Source organism: Neodiprion virginianus, chromosome 2, assembly GCF_021901495.1.
Source record: "Neodiprion virginianus isolate iyNeoVirg1 chromosome 2, iyNeoVirg1.1, whole genome shotgun sequence".
NCBI lineage: Eukaryota > Metazoa > Arthropoda > Insecta > Hymenoptera > Diprionidae > Neodiprion > Neodiprion virginianus.
The window spans coordinates 2,275,460-2,303,169 of NC_060878.1; the positions used below are offsets into that span (position 1 = coordinate 2,275,460).

At 38.1% G+C, this 27,710-nt stretch overlaps 1 protein-coding gene across 2 annotated transcripts in view; it reads right to left on the bottom strand.

Moving 5' to 3' along the window:
• Positions 1 to 22,793, bottom strand: part of LOC124298256 (sushi, von Willebrand factor type A, EGF and pentraxin domain-containing protein 1) — a 26,216-nt gene extending 3,423 nt beyond the window's left edge. Inside the window, exons 1-10 of one of the 2 annotated variants that reach the window (XR_006906761.1) lie at positions 22,174 to 22,793; positions 15,001 to 15,240; positions 6,164 to 6,376; positions 2,296 to 2,528; positions 1,959 to 2,170; positions 1,483 to 1,697; positions 1,207 to 1,407; positions 1,005 to 1,121; positions 641 to 919; positions 2 to 491 (exon numbers count right to left, since the gene is read on the bottom strand). Coding sequence is in view for 1 of the 2 variants with exons in the window: in XM_046750036.1 (XP_046605992.1) it covers positions 2 to 491; positions 641 to 919; positions 1,005 to 1,121; positions 1,207 to 1,407; positions 1,483 to 1,697; positions 1,959 to 2,170; positions 2,296 to 2,528; positions 6,164 to 6,376; positions 15,001 to 15,240; positions 22,174 to 22,237 (2,264 nt within the window). In the remaining variant the exon portion in view is untranslated. The remainder of the gene's footprint in view (position 1; positions 492 to 640; positions 920 to 1,004; positions 1,122 to 1,206; positions 1,408 to 1,482; positions 1,698 to 1,958; positions 2,171 to 2,295; positions 2,529 to 6,163; positions 6,377 to 15,000; positions 15,241 to 22,173) is intronic. The other variant, XM_046750036.1, reaches the window with a different exon arrangement.
• Between the last annotated feature and the right edge of the window lie 4,917 nt (positions 22,794 to 27,710).

A 27,710-nucleotide genomic window follows, 5' to 3' on the forward strand; every position in this document is an offset into this window, starting at 1 on the left:
CCTGCGTATCAAAATCACTACAGTGGTAATCACAGCGGCAAGGAAAACGAACCCTCCAAAAACACCGAGCGCTATAACAGCGCCGAGGTTCAGTTTGGCCTGGTGAGTGTTCGAGGATTGATCCCCATTTTCCACTCTAAACGGACCCGAGGGCTCAGGAACGCCGGCTCCAAAACCAGCTTGAACATTGTCAACTCCACTTCCGGCGATTTCATTATCCTGAGGATGATCACGGCTGTCGTCAGTGATCGTAGTCGGCGCAGGAGTTTTCAACAATATTGATGGCTTTCGAGGGATCGTTTCCTTAACGGTTGCAGGTAGCTCCACATCGCTGGTACCCTGTATCGGGGGTATTGGAGACGTGCCAATACTGCTTGTGGATGAAACCGTTGTAGTAGATCGTGTGCGTGTCGGAACTACCGGTCGAGCGCGCGTGCTGATAGGCCGACTCGTTATATGGGGTGGAAGTGGAACCGTTGTACGAGGTTCTTCTGCAATGGAGAATTGAAATCCGTGTAAAATTTATGCATAAATTTCGACATACTGAAAATGGAATCTATGCAAATGATTCTGTTTCAACTACCGGCTTAATCTTAGCAACCAGGTTTAATTTTATTAGAGTTCTCGTGCATTCCCTCACCTACGCAAGTCGGCGCGACGCGATCGTAAAGCCCTGTCTCCCGACACAATATCTGTCTAGAGCCAACGAGCCGATAGCCTTTTTCACACGTGTAAGTCACAATACTTCCAGCTAACAGTGTTTGATTATTCTTATTTCTACCAATCTCCGTATCGCTGTCTACCGCTACTTCGTAACGACCGTGTGCAATAACCGATGGCAAGTCACATCGAACTGGTTCACAGCGGGGTGGAGGGCCATTCCATCTCTCATCAACGTCACAGGTCAGCCTGGCTCTTCCTGTAATTTGAATTTCAAATGACATGTTAGAGAATGTTACGATCCATGTTTTGCCGCATGGTTGTACGGTAGTTTTAGTTCTCACCAGTCATTTCGTAACCATCTTCGCAAGAATACAGGACTTGGCTGAGGTAGCTGACTGTGTTATTGATCAGAGTATATTCTCCATGTCTGATGCTTGCAGGATACCCACATTCGATGTCTAAACGTAAAGTGAATCAGAATTAGTGACGGATATACTTAATTTCTGGCTCAATAGTATAAATATCCCAGTGATAAAGACTTACTTTTGCAGATGGGTGGAAATTCGTTGTAGAATCCAGTATCGAGGCAGGTTCTAGTCGAATGTCCAATGAGCAGACTGCCACCGTTGCAACTGTATTCTACGGTTGCTCCAACTTCGTAATTTCCTCTCGAACTTGACTCGAAAGTGCTAGCAATCATCGTAGAATTAGGCGGCTGTTCAGGACGACCACATGCACGAGGCTCTGTAACGAAGGCGACGAGCGTAACAAACATTTTCAATCATTTAAGGATTAAATTTGGACGTATTTTGTACTAACGATGTTGGCAGATATAATTCAGATGAGCTGTACACGAGGTGTCTGACCAAAGCCATCCTCGAGTGCCGTCGTATCGAGCGCAATCTTCGTCAGTGCCCTGAGGTAGACTCCAAAAGGAAACTGAAACTTCTTCTCCACTTCCGGTCCATCGCCAGGTAGTTCTATTTTTCGGATCTCGCACTGCTCCCATCCAATACTGGCTCGATGTGTCACTCCTGTAACGAAAGATGCTTGATTAATTTCCAACCACGAAAGCTACTCAACAACTGAAAGATCACAAGCTGAATCTAACGTTTCTTAGAACTAAGTCAGTGAGTAATTAGACAGAGTTTCTCTATTTTCCTCGCTTTCGCTCTACTTAAAGTCAATGGCGATTATGCTTCACTGGCCTAAATCTACAAACTATGATGACAGTCAAAACGTTTCGATGCTGGCTAATGTCAAGATCTTTGAGATATTTGAAAGGGATAACATACCTATGTCTCCTCCACAGTTCCCACGAAATGAATCCCTGCAGTGCTGGGTTACTTTCATCGACCAGAGTTCCTCCTCGCGCTCTACAGAATCCTAGAGCATCCCTGAACGTCATTGGTTGTCTGTTGTAGAAGATGTAGCATTTGCCATTGTAAGTTGCGGTGGAACCTGGCGGTTGGTCCCTGAATTGTGGACACCTTTCGATGGGCAATGCCTGGAATAAAAGCATAGTGTTATAACCACAATGCACAACTCTTTGATTCTGAATCCATAAGTTGAACAGAGAACAAAAATCGCTGAATAGAATTCTGGGCACAACTTTGACACGTTCTTGCTCACCTGATCAGTGTAAACGAAAGCTTCGCACAGTGACAACTGCACAGGCACCGGACTTGTCGAAGCAGTTTCTAAATGGACCGATACAAAGGCTCCTGGCATCGGAGGATTGCATGGCAGAAAGAGAGGCTGCCCTTCTTCCAACTGACCGGTAAACCGATTGCAAATTGGGTTTGTTCCAAGATCAGGCCTGTTGTTACCTACGCGAACAACGATAGTGCCTGGCAATCCCTCTCCTGAAATTGTAAAATAGAGTTCAATCCTATGAAATCTTTTGAAATCGCTGAAATTTTTGTAATCTCGAAATCAGGTGTATATCAAATTTATGAGTGATCAACTCCTCAGTATTACTCAATAATTAGTATAACAGAGATTGAGAAACTATTTGTTTTGCAGTTTATGTCTCATATAATGTTCTCAAAACATTCCGTGAAAACGCGACGTTGAACAAGCACAAAGGGGAAATTAATTTTAAATTCTCTCAAGTTCGTGTCTCGCGTGTAGCCTTAATAACATTCTCATTCTACCAGGCGTTGTATTTATGCCTGTGGATTCTACAGTAGGTCTGAAGTGTGTAGGTCAATAATTCCGCTTCCTCGAAATACTCGCTTTTAAAAAAATTTTATTCACCATTTTATTTTCTTCTTTCGTTTTTATTAAGCCTTCTCTCATTTACTAAACGCATTTGGAGTAAAGCGAAGAATTCAGCTCTCTTTTTATCATCCGTGGATAATTTGCATACGACATATAGATAAATTTAAAGTACGCGCCTACTTCCCTGTTTCATTTACAGGCACATTATACATTCTACCTCAACGTGTAATATATACCTATGCCTATATGTACAGTATGCATGCATTATATTGTAATAATAATTTTAGAATAATAACACGGTATACCATTATAATACTTTTCACGCCGTAATTCCTATTCAAACACAAAACATAAAAGTTGTTTAGAGACGATAAATTGGGAAAAATTCGGGACAAAATATATTACAGCGATCATCGTAATCAGCATTTAAATTCTGATAACATTTTTCTTCAATTACGGTTTTAATTCAACTTGTCTTATTTTTCCGTATTCATTAAAGTTAGTGAAAACTGGATCGCCTGCAAGTGAAACCAAGAACAGTGTCAAAAAGTTAATTTATGCCGATCGTTAAAGCAGTTGGCTAATTCCCACGCTATGATATAAAACCAGGGTACGCTGCACAAGCAAGAATGCAGGTCCATGCGACGTTTCGCGTGTACCTCTTGTTAGTTGCTCGTTACACAGCTTAATTAGCAAGTTAAACAAACATAATGGCAGTGATAATAACACATAGTGAACGTCATTAGCCGCGAACTACTTGTCTCTTGTTATCCGTATAAAAAATATTTACGATACCCTGTCTTTAAGTTTCTTATAAAGATACAATACGACTACAGGATATCGCACTTTGATATACCCGCATAAAATTTATCAGCCGTGGAGCGAATTATTAATCAATTATGTTACGGTTTAGGTAGCCTGATTAGTGAATAAAATCTCATTTGGTACCGTCGTCTTTGCATGACTGCGTGAAACATGGCGGAAACAAGATTAATCAGCCGATCGTTTTAGGATAATTATACTTAAACCGAGGCACGGAACACTTTGTGCAAGCTGTGATTCTTCCAATCTCGTGACGTTAAGCTTACGCGGATGAAAAAAGAGGATGAAAAACTACTTTTATAACTAAATACGACCCTTGTTAAGTGCGGCATATTTTTCACCGCTAGGTGGCTACTTCCGCTATTTCTTATCTCACTGGTGAAAATCCGAGCATCACGTCGCGGTTCCGTTTTATCGCTATATATATTTTTTCGTTATAAAGTGTAGAAGCGAGTGTTAAAAGATCCATGGGGCTTTCACTTGCAGGTTTGCTAATGATTATACGGACCAGTTCGACTTTGTGGGCAGATAATATCGTCGCCTAGAGAACCGAGTCTCTTCTTGACCCAGTAACCACTTCGACTGTGACTCTGGGACGGTTCCAGACTTGTGTATATACCGACTTGGTTTGTTTCTGTAATTTTATACGGTAATTCCTAGTTCTGAATTTGCAAATTATCTTCCCTCGAGGCACTGCAGGCCATTGCACTTGACTTTCATTTGCCCCCATTTTCTAGAATATCTGCATCGCCATGAGTAAGCACTATTATTGGGATTGTCAATTTGTAATGCGTAATCTGGTGAAAAAAATCAAACTAATGCAACCAGGCTGACAGCTGAACGTTGACCCTATTTTTTCGCGTGTCGATGGTAGAATAGGCATATTATTGATTACGTTTCATTAATTTATGTAACACGAATAATTTGAAACCCCAAGAATTACGATTTGCCTCGGTTAAAATTAAAAACTTAGGTTATGCGGTAATAAAATGGCGCCGATGACTGGGCTCTGACGTCACAATGACATTTTCCAATAGTGTAGATTATAGATATAGGATGCACGGTAGACGAGAAATTAGACAAAAGCTCTTCCTACGAGTTACAGTTAATATTCAAATTCAAATTTCGAACGTCTCCGATGCAGGGCAATAGCCGAAGTTCGGAACGTAGGAAATTGAGGTTTGCGTGCATGAGAATCGTATCGCCGATTATATGTAATCACATTGGCATTGTAAGTGCGTAAAACTTGTACAGTGGCTCACTACTCGACCATCAGCAACGCAACGGTGCAAATCGAGCCAAGAGATTTTTTTTCCTCCTCTTGGCTACTAGCTGAGTCCCGCTATATCGCTAACCGTACTTTCTTATAAGGAATTTCTAACAGGCGAAATCATCCTGGGTAGATAAGAAAAACGGAAATGAAAAACAACAAATGAAATTAAAAGAGAACCAATCAGTTTTCCGATAAACAAATAGAGTCACAAATTCCCAACTAAGGTGTAACATTAATGCAAACTTCTTAAGGTATCCTCGGAGAAAAACACTTTGCAGCGCCGTAAAGCTTTTTGATTGGATCTAAGAAGATAATGATAGATTGCATGTACGCATCGTCTGGTTCATACAAGAAAGCTACATTCGATGATCAGATTAGTACGATTTTCTAACAACAATCGAAAGTTGAAATGCTTTCGCTTTCATCTGCAAGAGTTTCTAAAAGATCTCGCATGCAGACTATTATAAACCTGCATCATAATCGTTACACTTAGTACACCTGACGGTTACACGTGTACGTGTACCGCACACGGTACAGGTATATAATAAGGTAGAAGGTACGGGTACAATATACATTACCTACACCTATTACAGACGTAACTATCGAAGCACAAAAATAATCGTGCGATTTAATTTTACGATTCAATGTCTCTCGTCGTCACAGCCTATTGGTCATTGAATTACTATGGTTTTGCTTTAACAATGGAAAGCTGCACTTATAGAAGAAATTCTTTACACAGACGCAGGATAATTTGATAAGGATTTATGGAGTATTCAGGCCAACCGCATGGTAGACTCGCAGCGGCGGCGATGCTTACTGGAGCATCTTAATACCATGGAACATCGTTTACCTCATGGTTTTCCATTATTTTTTCCATCAGTATCATTTTATTTTCTTTTTTCCTCATTAGTAGCAATACAAGGCCGGTTTTGGATACAGATTTCTGTACCGACATTTTATCGACACTCCCAATGCCGGTAGATGAATCTGTATCCAGAACCGACATTTGGAGTGTCGGTAAGATGTCGGTACAGGAATCTGTATCCAGAACTGGCCTTGTATTACTACTCTCATCTTGCTCTCCCCTATTTGACCTCATTTTCCTGTTTCTCACTCACTTTCGAAGTAATCACGCTTTAGTCACTACGAGTCATATGTAATTAAATCATGTCATCCAATTACCACAGCATGGTTTTCCGAAATCCAGACGAACCAGCTGAACCATGTACGGTTCCAACAGGTTCACGTACCACCACGGCGACAACTCGGGTCTCGTCAATGTGCAGGTCTGAGGAGTGTAGACTTGGCCGCTACTTCCGTCGACTGCTCGCTGAGGTATTCCACCATCCGTAGTGCTCGATTGCATCGGAGCTTTGCCTCCGGCCACGTTCAGCACTGCAACGAAAAATTGGAATCATTTTCACCACTCGAACGGTATTAAAGATTTTTTTGTCTGAGAAATATCGAAAGAATAACAGACAATTTTCAGACGTTGGAGAGAAGAGGAGAAGAAATGAGGGATGAACGGATCGCATTGTCTAAGAATGAAAATTCAAACTGTAAGATGTTGATATTGATCAGTTTTTGCAGTTATTCCAATTTACTCGATTAGTTTTGTTTTCACAAAGTACAACGATTCTCTTGAGTCAGTTCACGTTTCGTATATATAATTGGCGCGAATAAAATTCCTAGAAAGTTATTGAAACGGTCTTCTTTTCTTTTCCCAAATTTTTATTCAAACCATGCGGCGTATTAATCCTCAACTAATTCTTTCGCAATGCTCGTACGGTGGTGATACAATTCGGGAAAGGGGCGGGGTTGAAATTCCGAATTTGAATGGTTCCGAACGCGCCAAATTCTGATATTTTGGGCGCGAAACTTAAACTAAAGAAGTCGGGTAACGATAGTCCATCCTAGAGATCGGTGAACTGCAGAAATGCTTGCGCTAGGTGCAGGTGCCGCTTTGAACAGGTAAATCTGGACGTATATATGCACTATAAAGGTGAAGTTATAAAGTCCGAGTAACCGCGGGTATAGTAGGGAACGAAAAAGAAGTTGCTCGGTTTGCGGTAGTTCGACGATACCGTAACGTGGGAATTTTTTCATTCAAATCGGTATATGTTTTTGTAACAATTAAATACACATGGGTATCTGTGCGTGCATTTGCCAGCTCGGAGTGAATGCAACCCGCGCGTGAAATATCACTCAATAGTTGTAACATCGAGTCATTCATTCTGGATCTCTCTTCCCTTGAATTATCCATTATTAGCAAACAATTATATTTATGTACAGGTAAATACGTATAATAACCGTTACCAATTTTTTAATTATAAATTTAAATTATGCCCAACAGCGCGGTTTCTGTTCGTTAATTTTATTACTCAACCAATCGTTCAGTACAGCTGTACATGTTAATTATGATACACAAGTTTTCGATTTTTCTTTTTGTTTTTTTTTTCTTCCGCTGCAATGTGGTGAAAACTCGTGACGCGTTAATTTAGAATAAACAGTAAATTCTGCGATATCAAGTTATATCTAGCTCTTAATTTTTCTCGCCTAATTAACCTCCTGTAATTGTGACCGCTTATTATCATAATTATTAATTGTTTTAGAGACTGCAACATTTCTCGACTATATAAACCGAGAAGGAAACTGAGAGTATAATTATACCTGGCTAGTATAATATGTATAACATTAAAATTCAAATTGATCCGCGTTATTGATCGGCTCTGTCGTACTATTGATAATTATCACACCCACGACGCAGAGAATATTCTTCACTGTGTTGAAATAAATTGTGTATACAAGAACTTGTTGATTGCGGGATGCGTTATACGAATTATCATTAAACGAGCGACAATGAGAAAATAAAGAATTTTTATGATAATAAAGAAATAAGAATAGCGTCCGCGGATTGTTAATTGGTTAAAAATTTTGCAACACCTCACGATCGAGGACGACGATTATTGAAATTTCTCGTCCTCACGAGATTGCAGCGTGGGCCACTTTTTCCATTTGTCAGCGTCAAGAGGCTTGCGAAAGATTATATACCTACAGCTATTAATCTCGGCTCACGATCGGCAAGGGAAACAATAATAATTGCAACCGTGATGCGCTAAGCGCGTGCAGCAATTCTAGGCATAGCTATGAAATACTATCAGCGAAAGATAGATGCGGATCTTTGCAGCGCAATAATAGCTATAAGCATTATAAACGCGATTGCAATATAGGTAAGTATCTACCTACCTATATATGTAGGTGTATGTCTACAGTCTTGCGGAATTATTCACGCTCACAAACCTACATTCTTATTTAAACAATAAGCTCACCGTGACTCTATTTGTCAATTAAGTATCATTTTTATTTTATTTTTAATTTTTTTTTTCCCGTCTTTTATACGACGAATAAATTTATCATCTATCTGTTGTATGGTATTGTAGAGTTATACATAGGTTACGATTGCGCAATTACACGATAGTGGAAGAATTTAATTGGATTATTATAACCCAAACGCGAGTCTTGTAATAAACATAGTATAATATTTTCGCAAGGATCAACCAAATGTATAATAATAACAATAATAATAATATTAAATCACGGATAAAGCAATTTTTTTTTTTCAATTCGAACAAACATTATATCTCCGTAATTTTTTATGCGATTAGAGACGGTCTATAGATATGTAATAATATAAGTTGCGTTATAAGTAATGACTTTGTATCCTCGTAGAAGGAATAGAATCTTCATCGTTTCACACGAAATTGAAGAAACCGGATGGAGTTATATTATCACAAGATTCGCGCCTTTCCTTTTAATTTTTAATCAATGTTAGTTTTTTTTTTTTTTCTACTTTTGATGCTCGATTTTACGTTACGCGAATATAGTATAATTAAAAAAATTGTTCATGCTCTTTTTAAAAATATTACCGTCGATAATTCAAAGTTCATTGGTATACTTATCACATGATAACGGTTTTTATTGAAACTTGGAATTGTACGTATACAGCTCGTGTCGTAGGCGCATGAGTCATGGATAAAAAATTGATTCAGGCCAATGCACATAATTTTAAGTTCGCAGAATGTACGATGTGTATGCACATACGTGCAGTAATGGAAGAAAATTGTATTCGAACGATGTCGCGCATTATGCTAAAAAGAGGCGACGCGACGGAAGAATTTATAATGGTGAAAGAAGATGTACATTTAGGTATATCATACTAACATACATATGATGTATGTATAATGAGTATTCGGTCATGCAGGCGAGAATCTAGCACGCGCGTCAATTGTGGAACGATCCGAGTATATAAGGATCCAGGTACAGATACGTTACATACATGCATGCATAAACAAATATACAGTATGTGTATAACATTACACACGTAAAAACGTTATGAGGAAATCGTTGCAATCGCATAATGGATGCTTAAACCGCGTGGGCGCCATGTTTGCGCGTCGTAGGTGACATCAATGCTCGACCTCTTTTGTACGTGCGTACGTACATAAATAAATAAATAAATAAATTAATAATGCATGCATAGAAGATTCAAGTAATGGATTCGATCATTTATTGCGCCCTGCATACCGAATAGTGGTACCTATATAAAGAGTGTCGCTTGCCGTGTTTATATACAATTATAAGCATATATAACATTCCTGTATAATAACAATAATGATAATAATGACGATGATGACAATAACTCAATCGGCACGGATTAATCACCATTTTACATCCGGTTTCAAAGTTGTTTGTATTTTGTATTGTACATATCTACTTCTGTATAAATAAATACCGAGGATCCTCAATTCCTTAATAAAATATAGTATGGACGAGAAAACAAATATATGTGTCGTTGTTTTTACACTTCGAACTTTCTATATTTTGAATTGTTTCCAAAAAGAGATTTACGAGTTTTTGAAGAATTGATATCGTATTTTCTAATCTTTCCGCATTTTTAGCCCCACCCTGAACGTGATAATTAATTAGATCGCATAACAGATAGACGTACCTACATAATATGATAGAAAAATTCATATGATATGTGGCACCTGTATTAAAGCTGTGATCTGTTATAATACGATGACTTTAATAGTCGGTGGAGGATCAACGACACCTGACGACCCTGACATTAGCGGTTGAAAAAGAATTGCGACAGGTTGTCGGCTAGAGAGCCTGAGGATAGGATCAGCTCTCTACTCCATAACGCGTAGCGGAGTCCGAGATCACTATTTCCATGTATCTTCCTCCTCTCTCCTCGATCTCGCATCATTCTATCTCTCTTCCTTTCGTTATTTCCTACTTATTTTATCCTTCTCCATTTGTCAAGCCTTAAGCCGCTGGTTTGAACGATCAACAATGATAAGGATAGACGCGGATGGTGTAGACATTAATTCATACACGTCGAGTGGAGCCGGATTGACGTTAGATATGTATTTAAACATACATGTGCATATTTAATTATACATATACCTATGTATAATAGTGTTATACTATATAGTTATAGATATGAGAGGAGGTAGGTTGATATAGTATCGATTATAGTTATGACATTTTATCAGAGATGTATTTGATGAAGATGGATTGGCTTCTCGGTTACGAAAATTGAACGTTTTTATACCGTAGGTATAGGATCGTTGTTATTATTCGTTTGCGGTCTTGTAATTTTACACACACACATACATGGATTTTCAGATTAGTATTCTGTTTGAAGGTATAATATTTCAATATAGAAGCTATTCACGTGTGAAAATACGTTATAGAAATATCAACAAAAACAAGACAAAAAATCTTTTTTTTCTACTATTCTACAGGTAGATATATTATACCGTTCGATTTGGTTGATACAATCTATTTTTAAAAAGGTATTCGAATCGTTGCGTAAAGATATGGTTTTTAATTAACGGAACTGGTCTCAGTTGATCAACCGTTAATAGATGCCTATACTATGGTGTTAATATATTATTTCTTAAATTTAAAAATTTATACCCAAGCGCCCCGGAATGTTTATCAGAATTGTAACATCGATCACGGATGTTGTAACAATCAATTCACAATTTATCGGCAGACAGCCTGTTGCGCAAATATGCACGGTTTAATGACGGGGTCACGAGAAAAAACAAATGACGAGATGTGAAACTATGTAGGGTAATACGAATTCTATTTGTTTTTAGCGATTTAGGTAGTCTTCGACCCGAATAGAAATAACGATTCCGGCAATTTTATATTATTACTTGTATGCCTACTTTACGTCGCGTCGTGATATAAACGTGTGTAATGTATAAGCCAGTCAGCAGTTGTCGCTGGACTAGATTCAAAGACCGGAATCACCGGACAATGCGCCCCCATGATCCACTTTTTACAAGTTTCTCATATACAGGTATACGTATACTATATGCATTATATCCATGCCTTGGGTACTTTTGTTTTATTGTCTAGCTTTTTGTCCATCTTTTACTTTGTGCACTGTCATGCTGTGAACACGTGCAGCTTGCACTGTTTATTATTAAATTCACACAACGTATAACTCTTCTTCACTTTTCTCAATGCTTGATAAAACAACACGGCAACGAAATTTTCCGGGCTCAGGGAGGCATCGAGAGACACGGTGAAGCAGGTGTTGTGCAAGTAGCCGAAGCCTGACAACAACAGCCTTTCAACCATCTGCTTCAAAGATTTCTAACAGTTTTCTTCCCGCGTCATTCCGCAATATGATGCAAAACAATCGTGACACTTATTCTTCAGATGCAAACGATACAATTTATAATTGAATTTGAGGTCTCGTATTTCCAATTCATTATATACTACACCTCATTGTCAGACATCGCCGAGCTATTATTTTCTTTAATTCTATTGATCGTTTCTTTGCTTTCATTTTTGATTAATGGAGCGATTCAGTCTCCTCAAAACAGGTGCACAAAACTTCGGTTCTAAGGGTGCGTTCCAAAACTCCCTAGGACTGAGACAGATCTAGTTTCAAAGTCGGCAGCGCAGAGATAAAAGATTGTTGACAGTATTGGGAGCTAATTTATGTAATATAGAAGGTGCGTTTCGAAACTAGGTGGCAGCGCTAAAAACTCCCTAGATAATAGAGGCAGAGCTACTCGCGAACTCGGCTGAGCAAAAAAGATAAAAGATCGTTGACTGCACTGGAAGTTAATTAATTTCGGAACGCACCCATAGTGTGTATACTGTGAATATATAATATACATAGATACATCTATAATGGCGCATAATGGCGATACAGAAATGCTTATGGATAGTGGGTTGGATGGAGATTAGACACGGTGTGCGATTAGACGTGCAGCCTGATGGCTGTGCGAGCAAAAACGTCACCGGGTCAAGACCGTTACCTACAAAAGCCTCCTGAACACGACTGTATAGAAAACGTCATGGCATGTAGCCTACTATAATACGTTATATTTATTGTTGTACTACTACTGCTCGAGTTCTCCCATTCATTTCCCTTGCACTACACAACAGGCATGAGTAAACGTACACATATACATAAATACACAGACACATTTTAGCCACACGCAACACACATATGTATTTATGAGAATTTAGATATTATAGTATGGTATAAATTTTTTGTAAGTGTTGTAACGCGCCGCTGGCATAAGGCCATTATACGCATCATACATTCACACCGTTAATATCCTATCGGCAATTAACGCGCGTTTGAAGTAATTCAAACGATTAATAGAGCGCGACGTTCGATCGAACCGGTAACATGGTTACAGTGTACATATATCTATGGGTACAGCACTGCATATTAGAGATACGTGAAAATCCTACGGGGAAAATCGTTACCGAGTACAATGTTTGGCTTCTTGTATTTTCGTATATGTATATTTATATATAAATATTTTAGTTTCGTTAATTATATACGAGGAATAAGAAGAGGAAAAATGAATATTTCAAGAATGAGAACGAAGGTTAGAAAATAAGGCGTGAATGTTTATAAAAACTACGATAGTTCATATAAGTTTATATTTACGCATAGGTATAATGGGTGATAATCTACGCATGTATGTACCTCAATTTTCAAGATAGATTAACATTTTCCCAGATGATATCTATCATAGATATATATATATATATATATATATATATATATATATATATATATATATATATATATATATATATATCTATGATAGATATCATCTGGGAAAATACATATATATAAATACATATATATAAATACATATATATATTAAACATATATATATATATATATATATATATGTTTAATGTACAGACATATATAGAATGCAGCCCTGAGGTGACCCAAAAACGTTAATTCGTACATCGTAGATATCGCGTACAATTATAACATATAGCTGTGCTCTGCAGTGTGCGTTAAGAATTATTGGGGAAAGTGTGAATTCCGTTTCACCGCAATTATGTACTATTATACATATAGGTACATGCGATATACATACATACCATATGTAACCTATTAAGCTCGTGAGCCCTTTCGAACTTGGATCAGCTATTTGAATAGCGTTCAAACTTGCTGTCCCATAGATTATACGATATAGGTATGTCCGTGCAACTCATAGGCGGTGTATTATGGCATGCTATTCAAGGTACGGTAAAATGCATAAAGACCTTAATCTTTCGGCTAACTTGTTTTCGATCCGAAACATAACTCGTATAGAATTGAACTCGCATTTTGTTTCGGGCCGAAAACAAGTTAGCCGGAAGATCAAGGCATTTGTGTATAGTATAATATGAGCTGACGGACTCCTAATTATAGGCAAATCAACGTATAAGTATACTCGGCGCATCTCCGATGCTCTTTTGTTAGCACGCGGCTGATGTCACCCGGACTTGTACGCTGATTTGCCTATAACCCGGATACAAGGCAGCGCCACGGCCGTAAGAATTTAGGGAGAAGCCCGTTGACCTAGTTTTGTGGTTTCCCCGTGTCCTTGACCGAGGATGCTGATGATGATGATGATGATGACGAAGCCGTGGGTAGGTTGTTAAGAGATGCCGGTCCGCTGAGACGAGGCGTTATACCACTGGCGGTAGGTGTATAATACGGATGTGTGTATTTATTTATGTATGGTAGCGCGATGTATACATACGAGCTGCATACTTATAAGAGAAGAGGCCGCGTCCGTTAACCGAAGTACATACCAACCTGTTACTGGCCTCGCAGCATGATGTGCAGGCACAAGCCACCAAGATACACAACTCGACTAACGATATAATAAGTGGCATTATCGATATGTACACAACGTATACGCAAACTGTACAGAAACTAGCAAAGACCCAGAGGGTTTATAAAATATACCTATCAAACGAACATTCTTTGGCTCGCTGCATATGTCTATAATATAATCTACACATCTATAGAATTCACGCATCGAAATATAGAATTATTGAAATCGAATCGAATCATTGAAATGATATACATGTTGTCAATTATTATAAGTATATACATTTACAACTTTCTAAATATGAATCATCCGTGACGTATTCATCTCTTTTGACAATTTTCGATCTACAAAACCTGCACCGAAACAAATTTCTAGTCGTGCTTAATAGTTCTGGATATCTGCGCGATGCGAAATAATAAGTCTTGTCATATAGCTAGATGTAATGAAATATCGATCGTGGTTACTCATAGATCGTACTGTAATATTTTCTTGTTACTACAATTATGATAATGTGATATTGGTGCAACAATAAATTGATGCTACATCTTTATTCAATTCAAAGAAAAAACATATAATCAATAAGACGATGAGATTTAAGGTAGCAATAAACGGAAAATATACGATCGACAATTATACACATATAGTTGAAGTAAGTATACATATAATAGCTACTTATATCACATTTTCTTTGTAATTTCAACAATATATAAAACTTTGTTGTAACGATGCACGGAAAATTAACTACAATTTTTCTTTGTACGATTATAAATTGGTTTACAAAAAATGAAACTCTTCTTTATTTATGGACCACGAAAATTGGAGTTTATTTTTCTTTATGATAAAACTCACCGCAAAACGGGACGCCATCGGGTACCCATGTTCCATTTTCTCGACACTGTCTTCGCGCCGGACCGAGAAGTTCGAATCCCCGTTCACATGAGTACGTCGCCACGGTTCCCGGGGAGTGAGAAGCGACATTTAGGGGCGCCTCGGCTTCATCGATAACATCTTCTTCGCCCGGCAGTCCAAATCGGACGAAACTGTGGGCCGGCGCTCCGGGATATCCACATTCTGGTACGGCTGTACTTCCTGAAATCAAGTAATAAAAATTGTTAATAAAATTCTATACAATTGTGAATGAACCTATTAAAATAATTGTTAAATTCTTGTTATAATTCAGTCTTATTAATGTATCTTATAATATTGATGAATTATAATCAACGCAAAAACGCATCTTCAAGAGTTGTCAATTTACGTAATCAGGTTGCAAATTTAGAAATTCTGTGTAGCAGCGCAAATTACTATGTATTTGTCTTAAAATTACAATGTTAATTGTTGATTTTACTAAAATTTGTAGGAAAAACACAAAAAGTAATTTGAATTCAATAAATTGTGTAGTAAATTTATTGTACTTATAAATTGAATATGCAGTAAATGTTCCGTATCCAAATAATACTTCCAATACAGTATAGGAAGTTCCATACAGAAATTATTAACAGTGTATTACAGCGTAGTGGATATTTTATCCAAGCATTAATGTCACCGCGTTTTAGTGCAATCATGAAGCGCGGTGACTCGGCTGCTCGAGTGATTTCAACGCTTGGACGAGGCGATCTGCGTACTATGATTACAGGTGTAGGAAAGTGTGCACATTTTTCACTGCTTGCAGTTTTTTCATCTAAATGTATTACTGTTAGATTATTATGATGATTATTATTATTACTGTTGCCATTTTCTTGAATTCGAAACTTTATCAAAGTTTCCTATATTACACACACATACAATTATACCGTGTATCAATTAAATAGAAATTTAAATTGCATAATGATTCAAGTCATACACACGCCTGTTGTAACAGATAATATACATAGTAATTTAGAATGCCCAAGTGTAAAGATAAAACGATTACAGTCTCGCGTCAAGGGAAGGATCGTCGAAACGCAACCGGTGATCTACATAGCCATTCGCCTTGCCGTAAGAATTGGCCAATTATTCGTCGGAGGTGAAGAAACAGGATTGTGAGGAAAAGAAGTAAAAAAAAAAAATTGACGGAAATGATCGCGGATTTAAATGCGACAAGTTGTAACAAACAATTGCGTCACGTGAAGGTTTTCGGATTACAAACCCGCTTCCGAAACAGGCGATTTGCTTACTGCAGTGGTGTAATTCGACTGCAGGAAGTAATCGGTAATGCGAAAAGCGTATTATACGTATACCTAGTATATAACATACGTGTCGCACTGGATACACCTTATATACATATGTAAATTCCACCCACGACGAAACAGTCAAAATGTCAAACTTGTACTCTCCGAGAATTACAATCGGCTATTATTCGCACTGTATCACTTATTCAGAATTGTGCAACTTGCACCGCGAATCGTGCGCGACATTTTCGCTTTATTTCTACTCAACGCCTTGTATGTTGTGTACATAGTACATTACACCTTATACAAATTTTCTTCGCAGTCGCTTTCTGTTTTCATTTGCATCCGAAACAACGACTGTGGACTGACTGCCGAAAACTTCGTAACAGACGCGTTCGAGAAGAAATCGTGTATGTATATACCTAGCTGTTTGCCTAATTCGCTTGTCTGCACTATGAATCCCTCGCCTCGAATAATTCATTTTAATATCATTGAATTATTACATGCGATTAATTTATTCAAATGAATACTAAGTTTTCGTTTATGGTATCTGCAATATAATAAATATAATAGAAACCGAATTTTACGATTTCGATATTGACAAACATCATGCGAACGAAAGTTTAACTCCGTCGTTACAACTATAAAGCAGACAAAACTATATTAATAACAATACGATTTTCTGATAGAATGTAAAATTTCATCTTCAGCAAGAGAAAGTTTCTATAATAGCCGATTAGCCGTCATCGTCATCATGGTGCGGTTTAAGCTGCGCAGTAACGATGTACCAATTACAGTTATAAACCATTTTATTATCATTATTATCATGATATTTCCCCAACTTCCTCTCATACATTTATTATGTACAACAGTATAAGTTATAACAAGTATACAATGTGATATTGTACGGCACGATCGAAAGAATCGATCGGTAAATGGTGAAAAAAAGAAGAAGCAGAAGAAAAAAATAATGTAAGAGGTGAAAGTACAAGCTTAGAAGAAAAAATAAAACCACCAACATTTTTTACTAGACGACCATAATAATGAAGTTAATTAACGGACCAATATTTTTCCGTTAATCTGTAGACTTCCACAAGCATAACTATTTATTATACGTGCATAGAAACTTTCTTTAATACAATATTCACACAGTTCCTGTAATTCTTATGGCTGCTGGCATTGCTCGACTCGGCCATGCGCAATGAAACGATCGAATGAGTCACAACATATTTATCCGTCGCTGTGAGTTCGTGACACTTTTACGAAATTCTGAACATACATACATACTCGTTACAATTCTTCGGCTTTGTACATAGGTTTATGTATTCATGACTATACGTATAATAAAAGACGCGGAAGTTGAATGCACCGATGATGATTTCATTCAAATTTTCACCCTTGGTTTTCATATCACGGATTACGTGCATTACAGCTCAAGTTTATACCTATATTGTTGTATGTGTTAGTTATAAGACATAATTTAGTTTTTTAGAAGAATTATTTACCAAGTAGATTACATTTGGAAATGGCAGAATAATTATGTGCGTTGCTACTGACTAAGGGTGCGTTCCGAAATTAGCAGGTAGCGGTAAAACTCCCTAGATGACAGAGACAGAGCTACTCGCGAACTGGGTAGCGCAAAAGAGATAAGACTTACCAACTGGGGTTATATAAAAGTCTCTAGTCCTCTCACATATATATCCTGAACAACCGTCAACTCTGCAGATACAAAAACTCCTTACGATGTATTTAGGTAGGTATATTTACTCGCGCGTGACGCACCTGATCGTTTCACACGTGCATTGACATCCGTATAATCCTATACATATGCATGTGCGGTAGCGTATGTATTGCTGCAGTGTTTATCACGCATAATAGCCACAAGTATAAGAAACTGACGACTTCGGTGTGGATACCCGTTGAAGCTACAATTTTAATTGCGGCGCACATGCGAGTCGTTGAACGTATGATTAAAAATAAACTGCGATTCTTTTTGCTTCTCATTTTTGTTTCCTCTTTCTCGTATTTATACGTGCGTCGACAACGAACCAAGCACCGTTTATTCAATCACCCAATAAAGAATAGAGGAAAGAAAAAAAGTAATTTCAATCATCGAAGCCCAATATAAACAGATGTAAAAAAACAGCGGTTCATTATAGAAGTAATTAACAATGGGGTATAAAATGAAACGAGAAACAAATATAAAGTCGCGGTTTTTTAAAAGGCAAATGGCAGTTTCATTACCGCATAATGTAAGATTATCACAGGGCGCAGGTGCGAGAAGATCTCTAATTTGTAGATATACTTTTGAATCCTAAAATATATGCACAAGCGTAAAGAGCTGTAAATTTTTTAACGAGTTATATATAGCAAAGACGGTGATTTTTTATCCTAGCCGAAGAAGAGGAGGAAGAAGAAGAACAAGAAGCGAGAAAAAAAGATCTTAGTACCGTAGCTAATGCTTATAGGTATAATACACCTTTTCTCGCATCATGTATCGTGGAGTCTTAGAGGTAGCAGGTACGTAACGGTCCGTCTTATTAAAAACATATATTTCTTTCACATTGGCACCAGCGTGTATTACAACTTGCAAGATTATATGTATGAACGAAAGAGTGAACTCAACGATTGAATTCAAGGCATCGATCCACGTATCATATCTGTGCAATATCGTCTAAAATTATAAGAAGAAGAGAAAGATTTCTCGAATAAATATATTTATTGTACAAGTGCGTAATTCAAAATTTTTTTTCCAAGTAGGACAATAAACGAAATTTGCGAAATTAAGCAGTGAAGTGCAAATTCTCACGCTATAAAATAAATACGGTCATCGATACTTGAATAAAACTTATTAATCTGGAAAAGTAAGAGTCTAATTTCTCTTTCAGTAAATCCTCAAATAATAATATTGACAATGAGCCAATTTCGCGAAAGAAATCAATGCAGCAGATGTAGTTAAGAATTTGCAATTATAATGTTGACTGCGTTATACCAACAGCTTTCATCGCGATCTATAAATATTATCGAAAGGTTTTGAAGTTGACTTTCGATTGTTGCAAACTGGAAGCATCGACAAATCGCCGTTTGAATTAATGTGTAACATTCCTGTACGATCGATATCGGGAGTTTCGAAATGCAAACTAAGAAGCGTGCATTAAACCTGAAACTTTACTGAAACTCACCAGGAAGTTGGGAAAATAACCGAGCTAGATAGCGAAGCCTCTATTCGAAAGCGTCCATTATGAGAATTTTCTGTATAATGTTAAAAGAGATCAACTATATCTTCTCCTCGACTCGACTTTTACGTATACATGTAAGAGGAATTGCTTTTACCGCTAACCAATTCTACCTGCAATGCGCCTGCATCTATCGCCTCGTCCCGCTCTATTATACGTGCCTTATACTCTTACATCTGCAGCAAAAGCGGCTGCAGCTCACCTGCATGTCCGCATATATCATGTAATCGGTGCAGGTGTTATACGTAATGCAGATTCCACTCTGCTCCGTGCAGTTTCCGCATATTTCACGGAATAATCTGTGAATGTGACGTCACGACGATTTTTTTCATAGTCAATTTACCCGAGTATTGCATGGGTAGAAAATTTTCGCATCGCTTATTGAAATTTGAAGAAAAAACCTGGAGACAATTGCATGCGTATTGTATTGAAAGAAGAGAAATAAGAAAAAAAAAATAATTGCAACGTAAGTGGATTAATCTGGAACATTATCTTCCGTTATAGTGATCACGGTAATCTTAGCCAATCGACGACGAGAAGTGAGCCCCAACGAATTATTCAGGCCAAGATTGTAATTTCTGAGAATCGCGCTGCAGTCGCGACACGATTTGAATCGTAATAAAGATAGAATGCAATGCTGTTTGAAACGATTAATCGTAAGTAGAGTGAAAATTAACCAGCTTCCGCAAGTAAAACAATATGGCATAAGAAGATTTAAATCACCATTCAATTTTCTGTACCGGGTTATTTCCGTAATGCGTTCCATGGAGACTTCTAATTATAGGCAAATTCGGGTGCAAGTCCACTCTGAGTAGCTCCGATACTCTTTTGTTAGCATGCGGTGGAGAACTCGGAGTTGCTCAGAGGGTGCGTGCTGAAATTAGCTGGTAGCGCCAAAAACTCCCTAGGACAGAGACAGAGCTAGTCACAAGCTCCGCAGCACATGATATAAAAGATTGTTGACAACACTGGAAGCTAATATCAGAATGCACCCAGGATTGACGACTTGTACCCTGATTTGCCTATAATTAGGAGTCTCTATGGGGGCACACGGGGCACATAACGAAAATAACCTGATATGCTACAGACTATATATATTTCAACTAACTAGATAGTAAGTAGAAAAAACGGAGGGAAAGCGGATATCCACGGTTTCCGCGAATACATTATAGAGTTTGCATTTCGCGATATAGTTCCTTGGCTTTGTTTATCCGTATACGCGTTGCACGAGTCTAACGTCTGGATGTGCCGCAGCAATCGTGGGAAATTCGACACCGCGAACTGACTAATTAAACGCTACGGTTGTGGATCCTTTGTTCATGGATTGAATGTAATACACACCTCGCCACCTCAATACAATCACCGTAATTACGATCTGCTCATTCCCACAGCTCAGCTTAATTTGCACCCACTACTTTGTATCATGTGATGTATAGATACGCGTATTTACAGTCATTCACAAGGGTTCAACGTTTAGTTTCTAATTTGTACGAGTAGCTATGCTATGTATGGTAGGTACACATAAATTCCTGCCTAGTTATTACATATTTCATTTGCGCTCTGTAACTCCGTCGTAACGTTAAAATCGTTTTCACGAAAATACAGAAGGTTCTGTTTTCCTCGGTTTCTGCGTACTGTAATTATTCAGTTAAAGAATAGCAACAATTCTCTTCTTTGAAGTCTTCAAGAACAATTATAGTGCACGCCTTTCTTCTACTGTTATACCTCTACTTTCGAGATAGAATGACTGGACTTAAATCTGACGATGTTTCGACTCCATGTTCATGTTACACCACGTGTAGATGGGTAAGATAAAACGTGCCAGCATAGCGGCATTGCGCAGGTGTACGTTAAAGGTATGTACATATAACAAGTTTAGCACATCACGCTGTGATACACATAAACTGCGAACCTTTACCACTTCGAAACAGAGTAAAATTTTAGTGTTATATATGATGCTTCAGGACAAAAATCGCTGACCATGATGCAAAAAAGAAGTAGAAGAATTTTTGCGTCAACGACATGAACTTTTGTTATCATTACTATTTTTTTACCAGTTGTACAGGATGAGAAATACAAGAAGCTTAGGTATATAGGATTACAATTTGATGGATGTAAAGGTGATGAATATAGTAAAACTCTTCTCTGTCGCAGCTGTGAATAGTTATATATAATATAGGTATAATTCTGAACAGTAGTTGCTTTCGTATTGCGAGCATCAGTGAAGCATTAAATCGGACAGCACGGACTTCGGTCCACTTTTTCAATAAACCAGTCAAAACCGGCAAACGTAAGGTCAACCGAGCAACGAATTGAACCGTTTACGACGTCGGAGTTTGGTCTGTACCGATATCTACGCGTGCTGAAGTGAGTCAAAAATTGAAGTGGGTCAACCGCGACGAGTGGATGAGCATCGTATACACCTTATGTATGTACGTACGTACATGCGATATTTGTCATGCCACTTTGCGACTTGGACGATTTGAATATACGAAGATATACACGTGTAGATGATATTATTGTACATAGATATAGGTATAATCAAGACGTTTGACCGAGTGACATGAATTTGAATCGTGAACATCATACGACGAAAAACAACGATAATGAGAGTGATGCTTGAGGAGTGTAATACTTACTTTGAACGGAGTTTGCTATGCTGAGAAGTAACCCAAATAGAAACACTGCCGAAGAGAACTCCATCGGTGATATTAATATTGAAAAAGTTTTCGCTTTGGTTTACGTCCACGTTGAAAGACGAGTAATATCTTGATAATTCTTAAGTGACTCGACAAAACCTCCTCCGACAAATAGACAACGGGCACTGGCTCGCGGATGTTGGTATATGAATAACAACAACAGCAACAAAACCAACAGTAACAACCCTTATCGGTAAAACTCGGTACTTCACTTTCAAATAAGTTTTAACTTCTTCTCCTTATAATAAATCGCGTTTAATTATTATAGCACAGAGGTTTAAGCGTTTTTTTTTTTAATTACAATCAACTATACAAGCGATGAACCGAAACTCGAATTAAGTAGCAACACACTCGATAAGAGGGCGCGAATTATCGTCACCTGCACTATGCCTATACAGGTCGGATCTTCATTTTGTCCGTAGCAGTGAAGTGCATATGGTGGTAAGTAAAACGAGCCTGTCGTAAGGGTGAATTATAATACACGTATGTCAGGAGCGCGTTTCCTAAGTTCGACCGATCGAGAATCCGACTTCTTGAAGACTGAACTATCCGTACCGGGCAGGAAGTCATCCAGGTGTTGCGGTGAGGCCCCCGAGAGAGGTGGGCAGGTATAACTCACTCCTTTCCCCACCACGAAACGAACCAACGAACGAACGCTTCTTCCCCGATTATACTTACCGCCTGGCATGTAGCACTCCTGCAGCAATGTAATGTAACCCTCACACTTGCACGGCCGCACTGTTACAGTGTAGCTCATATCTGCCCCATACAATTCACCCTGTACAGTGTACACCTCGTAGTATAAGTCCATTTACTCCCGGTTGCAAGACTCGAAGACCACACTGCGTTATCGTTATCTTAGGTGTGTGTGTGTGTATTTCACGTGGAATTCCATCTACATATATAGGAAAGCACTTAGAAAGAACTGTTTTTTACGTAGGTACCAGGTAGGTTGGTCTTTATTTAGGGTGATGACGATTTTTTCCCCGTCCCACCCTCCAAATCAACTTCAAATAATTGCCGATTTAAACGGACTGTACACCCTTAAAAACTGACTTTTTTTTTTTACTCAGAGTAAGTGCAATTCGTCTCGATTGCCTGGTATAACGATGTGAGTTTTTTTTTTTTTAAGTCAGTAGCACTAAAGCCTCGCAGTTACAAATTTTTTTAAACATTATTACTTTTACAAAGAAAGAAAGTTTTTTCCATGTTATTTCCATAAGAAACTTCGATCACAAGATGAAATAAATAAGGCAATTTCAGACGAGTGTCTAAGGTACTATTACTACGTTAGTTGTGCGTACTGTATACGTGTACCTGTTTACTGAATGTCTCTCTCTCTCTTTCTCTCTCTTTCTCTCTCCCTGTGCATGTGTGTTTACGAAGCGTCGTGTAGATGAGTATATAAGTGTATTTGTATCACACCGCAGCGATATTCTTACACTGTGCACAGGCACTAACAACTCCTGCGGCGTGGTATTCAGGCCACGAAGACCTGTTGCCTACGCGCATTGCGAGCTTCTTCCGTGCCTCATTCTTTCTTTCTTTCTTTTTTTCGTTTTTTTTTTCTTCTCTTCTACCACCCACCCCTCTACTTCTCTTGATCGTCGGTTTCAATATGAGGAAGTATACAGCGTTGCGAATCATGGGAAAGTAAAATTACGAGTGAACGCATCCTACGATAGGCGGAAGGAGACTGCAGAGTTGAGACCAAAATTTTTTAACGATGACGAAGAAATTCCGGGAAATATATCGCGATAAGGGGAAAATAGTTCGGTTACTTCTATCTCCAACACCACGAACTTGGGCTTGACTAATTCGGGAAAGAGCCCAGAGAACAGACAGGATACAAAAGGCATTCGACCGTGCTACCCTCCTTAAAGTAACCTGTCACGGTATCATCTGGTGACTTCAGCGAGCCTAGACTTGACGGTTTTAAGAAAGCGAACGTGACGGAGTTCGGTTCTTAATGTAGAATATAAAAAGCAGGCGAGTATATTTGTTGTAAAATGAAAAAAGGGATAAAAATATGTTTTCCAGTCTTCCTCTCTCGTCTGACACGATGACTTGCGCTTCAACCGGAATATGAATGAAGCACAAAAATAACCGACGTAATCGCGGTACGTAAAATTGCAGTAGGTACACCGATCAATAGGTTAGTTGCTTATTCCGCGGTCTAAGTATCACCTATGACCTACCTGCTATAGAGGGGATGTAAACGGCATATATATAAGCCGAAGTCAAGGTGCAGGGAAAACTTGTGAGAGAATTGACTCGAACGTGAATGAGGTTCCCGAACTACAGTTTAACTGTCCATATGTGCACGGACACTGTACATACATATATGCATGCATGCATCGCGAGTTATACCTACATTTACGCGCACGAGGATTTCTTGAGGTTTGTACGAGCGAGGCGACGGGCATTCGGATGCCTGCCTACATACTCGTGTACACTTGTAGTGGACGAGGTATGTGGGTCAGGAAGCCACCAGCCAACCAGCCCAAGTCTTTCAGCATTATCAACGAGCCAACGAACCAGTTGAGTCGAAGCGGCTCGCGGCTCCTCTTCGAGTACACGATGAGTAATATCGCCAACGCTTGTCGGTATGATTCGGAGATTCGAAACCGCTGCTTATCGCATATGCTATAACACTTTTGTAGAGAATTTATATTGTGGTATATACATACGTATGTATGAAAGGTTTTGAATCTTCTCTCGATAGCAGGTTCGATACGCTGCTCCTTTTTCAATTCATCAAATTGATCTCGTCGTTCGCTTTGATATTGCAAATGCAGAGTCGTTAACCCTTTGAGTCGTAAATTGTTATGCTGAGTCAACTTTTATAACACGATAGTGTTCCGTGGTTTTTTGAGGTCGATGATTACGAATCTGAAACGAGCTATCAAAAATTCAAGGTGGCGGATACAATGTGGCGGACAGATATATCAAATTTAATCAAATCCGGTCGAAAAATTCGATGCAGTGATTTTTGGGGTCGTTGATTGGATTCGCCATACTGAATTTTCAAAATCTGATCACAGATTCGTAATCGGCGATCCCTAAAACCCGTGGAGAGAGTTTTTTTTCCGGAGTTGATCGAGTTTGAAATTTTCGTCCGCCATATTGTATCCACCATCTTGAATTTTTGAAACGCAATTTCAGATTCGTAATCAGCGACCCCAAAAACTTCTAATTTATGCAAAACATGTATACGTGTAGAGGTGTAAGATTCTCGGAAATGAATTGTTCCTTCGATTTTCACGATTTTTTTTCAATCAATTTGTTTGTAACAATAATAACTTACGTTACACCGTAACGAGTACTCTCGGTTATTGAAAACCCATTAGTACACTATCTGAAATAGCAAAAAACGACAAAAAAACATGTTGAAAAGTTCTCTAAATGTACAAAAAAAAAAAATTGACATAAAATAGGTGGTAAGAATAATGACCACTATGGCTCAAAGGGTTAAATAAGTATCGTTACTTTGCGTGCACGCTGCATTCCCATAAACGGGTTTACTGATAACGCAGGAAGGGTCAACCGGACAACGACACAAGCATGTAATAAGTAGCCCACTGCACGATGGAACCGACGATTTCAACTGACCCAATAATCGAGTTGGGCATTATAGGTAATTATCTGTGCCTATAGGTAGTACAGTAAACAATACATCACGTTATACGTTACAGAGTGTATGAACATTTCTCAGAATTTAACTAGAAGTATATGAATACGATAATAAAGTACTCTTCGTGCAGGTTCGTTGAGGACGAGTGCGCACACTCGCAGATCTCTTTCGCAGATAGCGATATATTGTGTGGGCAAGTAACCCTTTTACGCCGGCTGCCATTCAACTGCATGGCAGTGCTCGAAAAGCGACATGGTTACTTGGCTGCTCGACCCGTCCATCTCCCAAACAATTGCCTTATCTCATACAGGCGAATGTACGCTTATTGTGTTCAGTTTACTTTTTTCTCTACCGACTGTATATAAAACTACAAGATTTATGCGAGAAAAAACGTTGAGAATAAGAATGACGAAAAATAATCGATTATTTAATCTTATGATCGGTTTTTGTTTTTCACTCCCATGAACGACGCTGTATAAATATCAATTTATGTTATTAAAGTGTCAATTATTCAAAGATAAATGAATGTTCTTACCTGAAATTGAAAAATATTTTTAATGAAACTATAATTTACCAACCAACTTTTACACCGTTAAGACTACATACTGAAATTTACAAGGTTTTGGTTCCAGATGCACGGTTCCAAAAAAATACGAAATAATCGATTAATCGATTCATTTTTACCGATTTAATAATCGGTAAATTTGCTCATCGCTAGTTGAGAACGACACTATTTGCTTATCAGTATTCAAAGAAATTTGTTCTGTTATATCTCTCATGACGGAAATCACTTTCTTGTCGTGAAACGAAATGCGAACGGATCGTTTAATTATTACAATTCCTGAAATCTGTAGACAAGGAATTACTATTTCTCAGAAACGGTTGATTAGACAAGTTTAAATTTTCACAAGAAAGCTGGGTGATAGATTAATTAACCGGTGTTGCTTAAGGAAATATTCCGTTATCTTGCAATTACACTCGAAAACGCGAATTTATGCGAATTAAAATCAAACCGGTGAAACAATTCGCATGCAAATTACGGCTAAGATTCGATTGCAAAAAATTTATTTCGGACAAAATTTAAAGGCAGCGAAAACTTTTGGATAAAATAGTCGTATCATTTTTTCACCGTCTTTATTCAGCTCGGGTTAATTACTTTCTATAAAATGATATAACTGTACACTGCAATACATGCGACATAAGTAATGTTATCTAAAGTGAGTATTAATTCGCTCGAGTGATTATAGCTGTACAATATACATCAACGCTATAACTGAAATTTTAAGAAAAATGACCAAACTGGACTGTCTTTCTGGTTTTATTCCCTATTTCGATTTTTTTTTTTTTAATAAATTCAATTTACTCGCGGGGTCAGCGCATAACTTAGAACCGAATAGCTTACGTGTATTAATCTGCAAGCCAAAGTAGCGAATCAAAAGAGTTTATTACCGGTGCAGAAATATTACCGCGCGTTTAGGACATAATCACAACAGTGTAATAATTATACATTCCCGTAACTGTAGACGATTAACGAAATGAGATAAAAAGAGCGGACCTTTACAGAGGTGTAAACAAATAATGACTGTAATAAGATTTGCAAATTATTAATTAGAATCAATCACGCTTGAAATCTAAATGCATAAAATTCTTCGTTAATTCCAACGCAGTTCTTATAGGCTTACAAAAATTCATAATACAGGAGGAACGATTAAAACTAAAAGCGGGAAAGAGGAAGAGAGAAGAATGTAATGAGAATGGTGCCTCTTGATTGTGGTTTCGTGTCGTCGATCTAATCGTGTTGGACACTTTCTATGCTAGCATTCGTGTCTCCGCGTATACATAT